At 48.3% G+C, this 13,056-nt stretch overlaps 1 protein-coding gene across 1 annotated transcript in view; it reads right to left on the bottom strand.

The window, feature by feature from the left end:
- CSPG4 (chondroitin sulfate proteoglycan 4) overlaps positions 1-5,700 on the bottom strand; it is a 117,224-nt gene extending 111,524 nt beyond the window's left edge. The window contains exon 1 of the mRNA XM_053273019.1: positions 5,511-5,700. Coding sequence (XP_053128994.1) covers positions 5,511-5,607 — 97 coding nt within the window. The 5' untranslated portion in view covers positions 5,608-5,700. The remainder of the gene's footprint in view (positions 1-5,510) is intronic.
- Between the last annotated feature and the right edge of the window lie 7,356 nt (positions 5,701-13,056).

Genomic DNA, 13,056 nt, shown 5'->3' with positions numbered 1-13,056 from the left:
CAACTTTGGCTCTCTAGCTGTTAGGAACCTAGGAAGCTGCCATATACTGAGTCAGACCATTGGTCTATCTAGCTTAGTATTGCCTTCACAGACTTGCAGCAGCTTCTCCAAGGTTGCAGGCAGGAATCTCTCTCTCTCAGCCCTCTCTTGGAGATGCTGCCAGGGAGGAAATTTGGAACCTAGATGCCCTTCCCAGAGCGACTCCATCCCGAGGGGAATATCTTACAGTGCTCACACTTCTATTCTCCCATTCAGATGCAACCAGGGTGGACCCTGCTTAGCAAAGGGGACAATTCATGCTTGCTACCACAAGACCAGCTCTTTCTTTGTTCTTTGGACTACAACTCCCATCATCTCTAAGCACAATGGCCAATCAAGATTATTTATTTATTTTATTTATTTTCCACATTGATCACCCGCTTTTCCTCTGAGGAGCTCAGAAGTGTGTACATGCTTATTTTTATGGGAGTTGTAGTTCAACATGAGCCAGCATGGTGTAGAGGTTAGAGTGCTGGACTAGGACCAGGGAGACCCGAGTTCAAATCCCCATTCAGCCATGATACTAGCTGGGTGACTCTGGGCCAGTCACTTCTCTCAGCCTAACCTACTTCACAGGGTTGTTGTGAGGAGAAACTCAAGTATGTAGTACACCGCTATGGGCTCCTTGGGGGAAGAGCGGGATATAAATGTAAAAATAATAATAATAAAAAATCTTCAGGAGGGCTAAAGTTGTGCAGCCTTGATCTAAACTGACTGGCATCGGCTCTTCAGGGCCTTACCTGGAGATGCTGCCAGAAATTGAACCTTCGGCACACAAAGCAGATGTTCCTCCACTGAACTATGACACCATCCCCAAATCATAGGCAGCTGCCTTTTAACAAGTCAGAGTCAGACATTGGTCCATCTAGCTTAGTGTTGTCAACACTGACTGGCAGCGGCTCTCCAGGAGTCCTTCCCTGCCTGACCAGGAGATGCTTGCCGGGATTCAACCTGGGGCCTTCAACATGCAAAGCAGACTGTAGCTACTGTGCTACAGTCCTCTGCATGTGCATACTTGGCTATACCAGGGGCAAAGGGCTGGATGGCATTTTGGAGAAGAGGGACCGTTCTACTAGGATGGTGTAGTGGTTAGGGAATGTTGGACTATGGCTCAGGCCCAGGTTCAAATCCCCACTCAGCCAGTTCCCTGGGTGATATCGGGCCAGTTGGGTCAATGCGTTCGATTGGTCCCGCCCTCCACACCATAAGGGACATGAGTGCACATATCCCATTCCCTCTCAGAGGCAATCTTTCCCCTGGACCTTGGGGCACTGGTCCGTGGCCTCCTATCTTGGGGGGTGCTCCAAATGTCTTGGGGGACCTCCGCAGAAACCTGCCACCACCCCCTGCCTACCCATGCCCCGTACCCAAGGGACACTTTGATCAAGGCGTAAGGGAGGGGAGCGGTGTGGCAGTAGAAGTTGATTTCATTCATTCATTCATTCATTCATTTACTTATTTAACAAATTTCTAGACAGCCCCTTGTGGAGGGTTGTTGTGAGGTTACATGGGAGGGGAGAATCATCTAAAGCATCTGAGCTTCTTGGAGTAGTGGTGGGATAAAATGCGAATGCACAAATTGAACTGTCAGTTGAGTCCAACTGGCCGTGTGGGTTTCAGAACTTAGTGGGATGGGGCCACCGCTCAATGGTAAAGCATCCGCTTGCATGAAGAAGGCCCCGGGTTCAATTCCTGGCATTTACAGGTAGGGTGGGAGCAACATCTGCCTGAAACCTTGAAGAGTTGCTGCCAGCCAGTGCAGACAATACTGAAGTCGGTGGACCAATGGCCTGACTCTGTATACAGCAGCTTTCTATGTTCCTTGAATTTGGATTCCTGAGATTCAATTTCAAAAAAATCTTACTGAGTTTACCTCTTTGAAGCTGGTGGACCGGAGATCCAGTTTGGACCATATGGCTCACTGGCTCACTCCACCACCAACTTATTCAAGTTTCCTCAGAATTAAGTTGAGCTTGGAGCTGCTCCATCCCTGACAGCTTTTAGCAAACAACTAAAGACACATCTCTTCAGCCAAGCCTTTTTGTTAGTTGGTGGGTTTTGATGGATATTCCAATCTGATTATGTGTTAACTGTTCAATTCTTGGTTTATTTTATGCTATAAACCTTCTAGAGATTTGGGTAGTGGGTGGTATACAAATTCTTTAAAAAATAAGTAAGTTCCACTGCAGTCCATGGGGCTTACTCCTACATAAATGGGTGGAGGAATGTAGCCTGTGCCCCTAAGAGGCTACTGCACCTATATTTGGGTTTTCTGCTGCAAAGCCACATGTTTATTCTCCCAGAATTTACAGTGCCGTGGCAGATACTGTACATGCCGTCTCTCATAAGCCAACCCAGCTTGCCAAGTGTAAGACATGGACACAACAGAAGTAGTTTACCATCTAAGGGAAGTTTCCCATGATAAGCATGTGAAGTATTTTTATAATGCTATACAAGTATATTCTGCATGATAAAGCTCTCACCTCTCACAGCCAACTAGCCCATTCATCACTGTTTCATGCTCAGAATTACACCAATCACAATTTAGCAATCAATCTGGAGCCTGCAGCACGCAAGTGGCTTGTTAATGCCACAGATGGATTGGAACTCGGACCCTCCTACTGCTTTCCGGCCCTCATTGTTTCCTTCGGGTAGGGCTTCCCAACCTCTGGTACTCCAGATTGGCTAAACTACAACTCCGTCGTCCCCAGTCACAATACATTGTAGCTGTGGACGATGGGAGCTGTAGTTCAGCAACAACTGGAGTGCCACAGGTTGGGAAGCCCTGCCTTAGGGTCCCCTGGTTACAAGGGTGACCAGGTTACAATGGGTAACCAGCGTGGTGTAGTGGTTAGAGTGCTGGACTAGGACCGGGGAGACCCGAGTTCAAATCCCCACTCAGCCATGAGACTTGCTGGGTGACTCTGGGCCAGTCACTTCTCTCTCAGCCTAACGTACTTCACAGGGTTGTTGTGAGGAGAAACTCAAGTATGTAGTACACCACTCTGGGCTCCTTGGAGGAAGAGCGGGATATAAAATGTGATGATGATGATGATGATGATGATGATGATGATGCTATTGTAAGTGGAAATGGCAGAATTCTTCTACCAGGCTCTAGACCCAGGTCCCATTTCTCTTGACCAACTTCCTTAACACTTCTGTCTTCCCTCTCACCCTCCTTAGCATGCAGTCCCTGCTCACCTTAAGGTCTGTGGAGTTTTTTCAGACCCCCACTTTAATTAGCCCCTTCTTGCTTCAGTTTGCTGTCTCCTCTTTCCCCTCAAAATTCTTCTTTTTTCTCACTCCATGTCCTGCTCTATAACCTCATCCTCTTTGCCTCTGGGCTTCCCTGTTCCTTAGTTTCTATACATGCCCCCATCTTCCTCCGAGCAATTGCATCTCTTGGTTCTGCAAGAAGGCTGAATCCCAGCCAAACTGACCACTTCCCCTTCCTCTACAGAAGTTGAGCTGCACACTGCCTTGTGCCCCAAGCCACTGAATATTCTCTGCAGTCCCACCAGCTCAGTCAATGGTTGCTAGAACTCTCAGAAGTAAAACACAGAACAAACAAAACAGATCAATGTAATTCTCCCAATACATCCCAATTCTAAAAAAAAGATACATACAGAACTTTATTGAGGAGGTAACAGTGCAGCGGGGAAGTAACTTGTCTAAGGAGCAAGAGGTTGCTGACAAGAGGTTGCTGGTTCAAATCCCTGATGGTATGTTTCCCGGGCTATGGGAAACACCCTATATCAGGCAGCAGCGATATTATTTATTATTATTATTTATTTAAAATATTTATACCCCGCCTCTCCAGTGCACTACTCCTTGGGGCGGCTCACAACAAAAGATTGACACAGATACAATAAAAGTAATAAAATAAACTAATTTTTAAAAAAAGATTAAAAACCACAATTATTAGGTTCAAATTAAAACTGGAAATGATAAAAAGCTAAAGAAGTTAACGAACCTACCTGATATAACAAAACAATAATGGAGCATTAAAAAGCCTCCTTCAAAAGGTGCGTTTTGAGATGTTTTTTAAAAACACTGAGGGAGGGAGCATGGCGAAGCTCTTCAGGGAGGGCGTTCCAAAGCTGAGGGGCCACAACTGAAAAGGCCCTGTCTCTAGTCCCCGCCAACCGAATTTCTGTTGGTGGTGGGGTCATATAGGAAGATGCTGAAAGGCATCATCTTACACTGTGGGGGAGATGGCAGTGGTCAACCCCTCCTGTATTCTACCAAAGACAACCACCACGGCTCTCTGGTCTCCAGGAGTCGACACCAACTCAACGGCACAACTTTACTAATGCCTTTTCACTATGAGGGCAAAAAGATCAGGTTGCCTGTGCAGGCTGCGAGTCTCTCCTTGTGATCACTGGACATGCTCTTTTGATTTCTGAGCCTTTAGCAGGCATTCACCACACTCCTAACTTTCCTCTGCACAACCATGAGGTCTCGGAATGCACTCTTTCTAAAGTTAATGCTGGCATCCTTAGGAATCAGCACAGGACCCTCACTGCATGGAAAACTAGGCTCAGTTCTCACTAGCGCCATGGTGGCCATCTGGATTTCTTGGAGGAGAAAGCCAGCCATGTGAGCTCAGCTCCAAACTTCAGGTCATCATATATAAGCAAAAGATCTGAATGTAAACATACTGCTCCAGAATGCACGAGGCTCACCATCTTTCTGTGTGAATTGGTAACAGCTGAGATTGCCGAGGGCCTCTCTGATGGCTCCTCCTCGGCAAGAGACGACATTCCGATTTGAAAAGCCAGCATGAAATGACAGCTAGCACGGCAATTGCCCTCTGTAGGATGAGATAGCTGCTTCATCCTGTCCTGTGCATCGGTAGGCAGGTCTTGCTTTCAAGACCCCCTCTTCCCCTCCCATGCCTGCTAGGTGCCGCCTCATCAGAGTGCCACCAGCAGAGCTTTGCACACGACAGATCTCCTTTCTTTGGACGTCTTCATCAGCATCCACCACCACCAATACACCAGACACAAATGGACCTCTGACCTCCAGACATCTGAGAACTCCCATTTCACCTCCCAAAGAAGCCATGCCTCCACATACGAGAGCCGTCTCTTTCTCTGAAAGCTGAGCACACCCGAAGCACAGATCACAAGGAGCATTCTTGAAATCATCTCCAAATCCAGTCTGTCATAACTAAAAGAATACCAGAGGGGACCATAGTCAGTCAGCGTCCACACAAGTCCATCTACGACTGTGTTCTTAGGACTGACCATCTCTGAAGCTTCTTCTTCCATTTGCTCTGGGCTTTGGGGCAATCGTCTTTCTCCAGACGATGCATTCATTAATTTCTTCTGGAGCAGAATAAGGCATTATTCTGCATTATTCCCATGCCTCTCCCTGGCATGGACTCCAGACATACTTTTAAAACTCACTCTTCCCCAGAAACAAGAGGAAACTTGGGGAGAAGGCAAGAGAATGAAGAATGGACTTACCTCCAGACTCCAGGTTTGCAGCAAGTGGCCGTATATGTAACAGAAGCTGGAACAGGGGTAGGAGCGCCAATGCTCCCGTGGAAAGGGTGGACCTCATGGTATCGCCTAGAATGGGCCAGCAGCACAGACCATTCCACAGGCACCGAGCAAGAGCAAGCAAAGAAGGCAGGAGCTACAGACAGAGGCTGTCTGTTTTCAATTGAGGGTTCTGCTACTACTATATTTAATAAACTTGATGCCGAGGGAGGGACATTCTGAATTTCCCCACCAGTCACAAAACCAGGCTGGGCTAACAGAGAGCTCTCATGTTACAGGCTGGTTCCCCTTCTTAAAGGGCTAGTGCTCTCCTCCTCCATTCCCCCTTTGAAAACACTGTGAATATCCCCTTGTTCTCTCCACCTCCTGTCATAACTGTTTGGGTACGGGCCAGGCCTTGAGCTATTAGCTGCTCCATATGAATGTGAAGGGAAACAAGGGAGACAGCTTGGGGCAGTGGATAGGCTGTGCTTTGGGACTTGGGACCGAACCGGGTTGATCGGCTTCCACCTGAAGATGGTTGGATTTCCCTTGGAAAAGGTCTGGACTACCCAGTGAGGCCCCGACACACCATCCCACCATCCCTGTCACTGGAGAATTAGAGTTCCCAATACGTCCCCCTATTTCAGGTGTCGACAACCCAGGGGTCTCCAGCTGTTACGCAGGAACACAGGAAGCTGCCCTATACTGAGTCAGACCCTTGGTCTATCTAGCTCAGTATTGTCTACTCAAACTGACAGTGGCTTCTCCAAGGTGGCAGGCAGGAATCTCTGTCTCAACTCTATCTTGGAGATGCTGCCAGGGAAGGAACTTGCAACCTTCTGCTCTTCTCCATCCCTTGAGGGGAATCTCTTCCAGTGCTCACACATCAAGTCTCCCATTCATATGCAACCAGGGTGGACCCTGCGTAGCTAAGGGGACAAGTCATACTTGCTACCACAAGACCAGCTCTCCTGTTGTGGAACTACAACTCCCATCTTCCCTTTATTTCAGGGGAGGGCAACTTTGGCTTTCCAGCTGTTGAACTACACCCCCCCATCCACAACTTATTGGAGGACCACTGGTTGCCTACCCTGCTAACTGAACAACCTGAGCAAACTTTCCCCTGCTCTCTGAGTAAAGAGGCACCTCTTAAAAGTTGTGATGCTTTTTACTTAGCAGGAGGAGAGCAACTGGCCCTATCCACCCCCAGCACAGCATCCCCCTAGTGGCTGTTGCTAGTGTCTATCTTATGTTTTATTTTTAGTTTGTGATCCTTTTGGGGACAGGGAGCCATTTTATTTATTTATTTATTTATTTATTTATTTATTTATTTATTTATTTATTTATATCTATGTAAACCGCTTTAGGAAGTTTGGGTAAAAAGCAATATATAATATTCATCATATTCGTGCCCCTGCCTTACTGACTGCACAACATGGCATGCCATGGAAGCCTTTGATAGGTATGGAATCAGTGGAATCAGTGGAATCAGTTTTTGGAGTAGCAGCAGAACTCACAAATAGAGTGATAGCAGGAGTTGATTTAACATAAGACCAGTATAATGTCGGAAACTCTGCAAAAGCCATGCTCTTGGCAGTTGGGTTCCAGGACCCACAGGAGCTATTGACTTTGCACGGCTTCGGCTAGTGCGCCAGCTGTGTCCCTTTCTCAAGAAGGCAGATCTGGCCACAGTTACCCATTCCTTAGTCATGTCATGGCTGGATTACTGTAAAATGCTCTACGTGGGGCTGGCCTTGAAGAATATCCAGAAACTGCAGCTAGTGCAAAATGCGGCAGCTAGGGTTTTATCTGGAGCTGCCGGGTGGGAGCACATCACACCCGTTTTGAAAGAGCTGCACTGGTTACCAGTTTGTTTCCAGGTCCAATTCAAGGTGCTGATTCTGACCTTTAAAGCCCTTAACAGTTTGGGCCTGAGATATCTGAGGGATCGCCTGCTCCCAAGGGTTGCTGCTCGCTTGATAAGGTCATCTGAGGGGGCTCTGCTCTGGGTGCCGACAATGAGGGAAGCTCGGCTGTTGTGCACATGGGACGGGGCCTTCTCTGTGCTGCCCCCAGACTCTGGAATGCTCTCCCGGTGGCTATTCGCTCCTCAGTCTGCATCACAGTTTTTAGAAAGCATGTTAAATTGTGGCTTTTTACCCAGGCTTTTATATGATTGTCTCTGCTGCTGCTTCTTTGTATTTTGTACTGTTTTCATGCTGGTGTTTTTTAAATTTTAAATCAGATTTGTTTTATATTTTTAGCATAATATTTTAATGGTGTCATTTTTACAATTTTGTTTTTAATTCTGTGTAAACTGCCTCGGGGTTGTTTTAATGAAGGAGGTATAGAAATTTAACAACAAACAAACAAACAAACACTGCTTGGAAGCAGTCTGAGCCCTTAAGTGCTCTGGAGCTCAGATTACCCCTTGCACCCACACCCCCAAGGAGACAAGAGACACAAGCTTCTTTGGTGAAAAGGGTCACAACTTTATTGAAATAATAAATTAACTGGAATTGTAATGGAACTGGGATTGGCACTCAATCCCCACAGTGCGGTTCCTAAAGGCCGGCCACACAAGGGACCATCTTAACCTAGTTGACACGGACAATAACACCTTGGTTTCAGGCAACCTCGTGGCTCTGGAGCAGAGATTCTCAACGTTGGGTCTCTAGATGTTATTGGACTTCAACTCCCATAATCCCCAGCCCCAGTGGCCTTTGGATGGGGATTATGGGAGTTGAAGTCCAATAACATCTGGAGACCCAACGTTGAGAATCCCTGCTCTAGAGCTGAGGATGACCATCTCAGCTGACCTAAGGTCAGGTCTCTGTCGTTGGCGACACCCCACTAAAGCTGCCGAGTCTTTCAGAAAGGTGTCGTCTGACAGAGTGGAGCGGGCTAAGTCAGAATCCCTGATCCACCAAGCCCCAAGTGATCTGACCACCCTCCATGTAGCCAAACACTTACCTAAAGTACTCACCAAGGCTTAGTTTTTACTTCCCACCGCACAGCACCTGCCACAGTGGGAGTAAGAATCGCTGCCAATCCCAGTCGCAGATCCTCAATAAAAATCTTCATGCCTGCAGGCGAAAGATGCAGCCCATCACCTCTGTAAAGGCGGTGATGGGCTCCAAGGATATTATATCGGGATGAAGTAAACAGCCTCCCCACAAATATCTACGGAATGGGCCAAGGCCATGTTAACCTTCCTTCTTGCCTTGTCAATTTTGCCTGGCTTATGTGCTTCCTTCCAGACCCTACGCTGGGTCATATCGGACCGTACAGTGATCAGATCCGGGAACCAAGTTTGTACTAGTCCCAGTTCTGCACACACCTTATGAGGTGTGGTCTCCTAAGGGGACGAACCGGCTTCCCCTGTTTTACCAGAAGCCTTCTTGGGACCCCAAATCCAGCCGAAAAGTAGGAAAAAACCACAGTCACACACAAGTAAATGCAATGAACGAACTCCATGCAAAGCGCTTTGCCTGTCAAAGGGGCAGGCAGTCAGGCAACAACACCACAGCCCCAACCAAAGTGGATGGCTCACTAGCCCTGCAGCACCCCAGGCACTAGGGGTGTGAAAACAGGCTTGAAGCGGAACCGGTTTGATGTCAAACTGCTTTGGTATGAAGGTTTGGAGTTGAGCCGACATCACCACATTCGGCTCAACCCCGGACTGAAACCCCTTCCCAGTTTGGGGGTTCGCCAAGCCTTTTAATTGTTTTTTAAACTTACCCCCTCTGGGGGGCTTCTCCAAGGTGGTGGTGGTGGGGGTTCATGGAAGTTCCTCCTCCCCCCGCCGGCCTTCCTTTCTTTAAAATTTGCCCAGTTTGGGCATCTTTGGCCACTTTCGGGCCTATTCACTGGCAAGGTGGCCATTTTGGAGGCCACTGTGCCTGCGCAGTGGGACCCTGCATGGCCAGGTCATGACCCAGGCCATGCAGGGTCCCAATGCACAGGCATTAAAAATTTTTTTTAAAGACTCATCGAATACCCCCCTGAACCAACCTGGGGTGGGGGTTCGAAGGGGGCCAAAACCAAACTGGCCCAGTGTGGTTCGAGGTTGGTTCAAACTCGAACCGAACTGGGCCAGGTGGTTTTGTGCACATCCCTACCAGGCACCCCGAATGGCCTCACAGACGCAGTACCCCCAGGTTTGCTGCCTTTATATATGGGGGGTTAAAACCATGGCGCCCGCCCCGCAACACACCCCAAACCAGGTCCAGGCAGGCCCAGCCAAACACCAACACCCACCTGCCCCCAAGGCCCCCCGTGCACAAGAGAATGCTGACCGATGAGCCCCATCACTGCTGCAGGCCTCCAGCCTTCACTGCCGCACCCAGGGATGATGGGAGTCATAGTCCAACAGCATCTGGGGAGCCAAGGCTGGGAACCCTCCTTTTAAAGGGTGATTTGGACATAGGCTAGTGCAGGGTTGCTCAGCCGGTCCTCCTGCAGATGTTCACTGACAACTTCGATGATCCCTGACTACTGGCCACTGTGGCTGGGGATTATGGGAGTTGTAGTCCAAAATAGCTGGGGATTGAAGTTGAGCAGCCCTGGTTGTGTGTGTGTGTGTGTGTGTGTGTGTGTGTGTGTGTGTGTGTGTGTGATCCCTGGATATTTTTGTAGAAACAACTTCAGGGGGATCAGACCACCCCAAAGACGGGCTGTTATGTCTGGTTCTTTGGAGTGAGGCCTCAATGTGGGTAGCACAATGTTGTATTGTAAAACACCTGCTTTTGCAGCTGTGCCTCCTTCATAATTCACTTTAACTAGCTTCCTGCTCCAACTCCAGTTTTCCCATAAGCACTACCTTCTTATCAGATCTCCAGCGCTCATATTACATTACCCCCTTTGATTGGACATTTTTCAGAGCAGAATCCTATCTGCTTTCCACCAAAGGGATTCAAACCCTGATGTGAGCTCCCCCTCTTTTGCCGGAGTTTGCAACGTCTCCCGGTTTAGCAGCAGCTGTAAATTTAATTAATGTGTTGTTTATTCTTGCTTCCAGATCATTAATGAAGACATTAAATAAACCTGCTGTGTGCCTGGTTCTCTCAGAGTTTCATAGTATGTCCCAATGGTTCAGTAAATTCATTACCTAATTCTATTAAGACCCTGGGATGCCATTTTACCAAGACTTGCCGATTTCGACAGATTCTGTTTCACAAAATATTCCCTTTTCAGCTTCTTATTTATAGCTCTACAGTTGATGGCTCCCTCTAACAGGGATTCTCAGATCTTGTTGACTACAATTCCCATTAACCCCAAGGAACAGCTATTGTGGCAGCTGGGGATTCTGGGAGTTGTAGTCAACAACATCTGGGAATCCCTGTTAGAGGGAACAGTGGATGGCTCTCATGGCTACTAAGTTGCTTTGTGAGGGAAACCCTTTCTTTTCATTTTTCTTATGGATGTATGTTAAAAAAGGCAATTCATAGTTGAATGATTTGCAATAATTTCTTATTATGAGTCACGATTCGCACAGTCCGGTTCGGCACCCCCTTGAACCCCCCGATTCAGTTTGGTCTGGGGGAGGGTTTGTGAGCCTTTTAAAAAAAATCCCCCAAACCCGAGGTGGCTGGCAGGGTGTATGTGTCCACGGAGGTTCTCCCTCTCCCCACTGGCCTCCCTTAGTTAGAAAACCAGCTGTTTGGCCATTCTTTGGCCAGTTTTTGGCCTTTCTCCCGGTGCGGTGGCCATTGCATGACACAAGAGACTGGATCCACACACTCTGCAGTACTGAAGTTCAGCAGCAGCTTTTTTAGGGAACGGAAAGATGGCCAGGAAAAGAGAAGGTCAGCGGCAGCGTCTTTAAGTGCTGGAGCTTGTTTAAAACACATCCTTGTTTGCCAGAAGCAGCTGCTGCCTTTTCAAGTGCTGGAAACTAATCAGATGTTATGAACAACATCTACAAAGGCATGGAGCAATAAGAGGATAAATCCCTGCCTTAATGAACTTCCTCTATCAACCCTCCCCCCCCTTGATATTAGAATTTGCCATGAGGTTCTCATGGAAGCCTATATCAGGCCAGAAATAGATGTCATGGCAGATGTGGAGCCCCACTGGAAACAGCAGGCTGGCTTCTCCTCCTCTTGTGTGTGTCGTGCCCAGTGAGGCAGAACACAGCCTCCCCACACTCCTAGTTGTCGGGCTTCTGCTCTGTTTCATTGGCTGCTGCTTCTGTTGGTAGAGAAACCCACACGGTAATTATGTGTTCATCACATGTCTGAATGAGAGCACTCCAGATGCAGGTTGAGCACCACAATGAGGCCTCAAGATCCCGTTAAGAGAGACAATGAGGCTCTTCTCACAACCACAGTTCTCTGGGTAGGTGGGATGGGGTTAATCCCAGAATCCGTGGTTATTTGGGGAAATGGGATGCCCCCGACCTAGCAGCTCCGTACCTGGGTAGCCCAGATTGTCTACCCAGCTTAAAAGTGAGGTAGGCCCTTTATGTTTGGGCCATCTGTGCCAATGGCATGATTTAAACTCTTCCCAGGCTGCTGGTGGCCATGCTAACCATAGAGTTGGGTGGTAAGCAGGGCCAGGGAGAGGACAGCTGTTCGTGTACTAAAGGCTGCCTTTCTGCTGCTCATGCAGTGCATTGTGGAACAGCTGGAGGCCCCAGCTTCTGATTTTAGCACTGGAGAACGCCACTACCGTGTTTATGTGGGCACACAAGCAGCAGAGACAAACGGAGGCATTGGTTGTCTCAGAGCAGGAAAGTAGGATCCTGCCTTTCCTCCAGCTCACCCCAGCCTCAGTAGAGATCTAGCTTTGGGTCTCCCATTGCCTTACATTGTAGCAAAGAGCGGCAACAGGGATCCCCATGCAGACTGCGAACAAAGCTCAGGGGGAAGGAGATGGTCACCCTTTCACCAGCACTGACCCCCCCCCGTCCAAAGTGCCTTTCTGAAGCTGATGTTTGTTCCATTCAGAGAAATGTACAAGGGTTGTACATGTAAATTTTGTCTAATGCGGCAAACAGCAATTGGGCGTGGGGGATTTTCATCAGAAAAGCATTGGAAACTGCTGCATACTGAGTCATATCCTTGGTCTATCTAGCTCGGTATTGTCTACACAGACTGGCAGCGCCTTCTCCAAGGCAGGAGTCTCTCTCAGCCCTATCTTGGAGATGCTGCCAGAGATTGAATCTTGGACCTTCTGTGTGCAAAGCAGATGCTCCTCCACTGAGCTGTGGCCCCATCCCTTAAGGGGAATATCTTACAGTACTGACATGTAGTCACCCAACCAAATGCAAACAAGGATGGAACTTGCTTAGCAATGCACCCTGCTTAGCAATGGGGACAAGGCATGTTTGCAACCACAAGACCAGCTCTACTCCATGTGTTGGACTACAACCCCCATCATCCCCAACCACAGTGACTTGAGGGAGTCAGTGCCCTAGAAGAAGGAGCTACCCTGGTCCTTTGCAGCTGCTGCTTTTCCTGACATCTGCGTGACAGACTGCAAAATAACACCTCCCGAGATTCCATCTGCCACCCAGCTGCTCAAG

The sequence above is a fragment of the Hemicordylus capensis genome, chromosome 10, assembly GCF_027244095.1.
Source record: "Hemicordylus capensis ecotype Gifberg chromosome 10, rHemCap1.1.pri, whole genome shotgun sequence".
Taxonomy (NCBI): Eukaryota; Metazoa; Chordata; class Lepidosauria; order Squamata; family Cordylidae; genus Hemicordylus; species Hemicordylus capensis.
The sequence above is the reverse complement of the archived record's forward strand: the minus strand, read 5'-3'. Positions and strand labels throughout refer to the sequence as shown.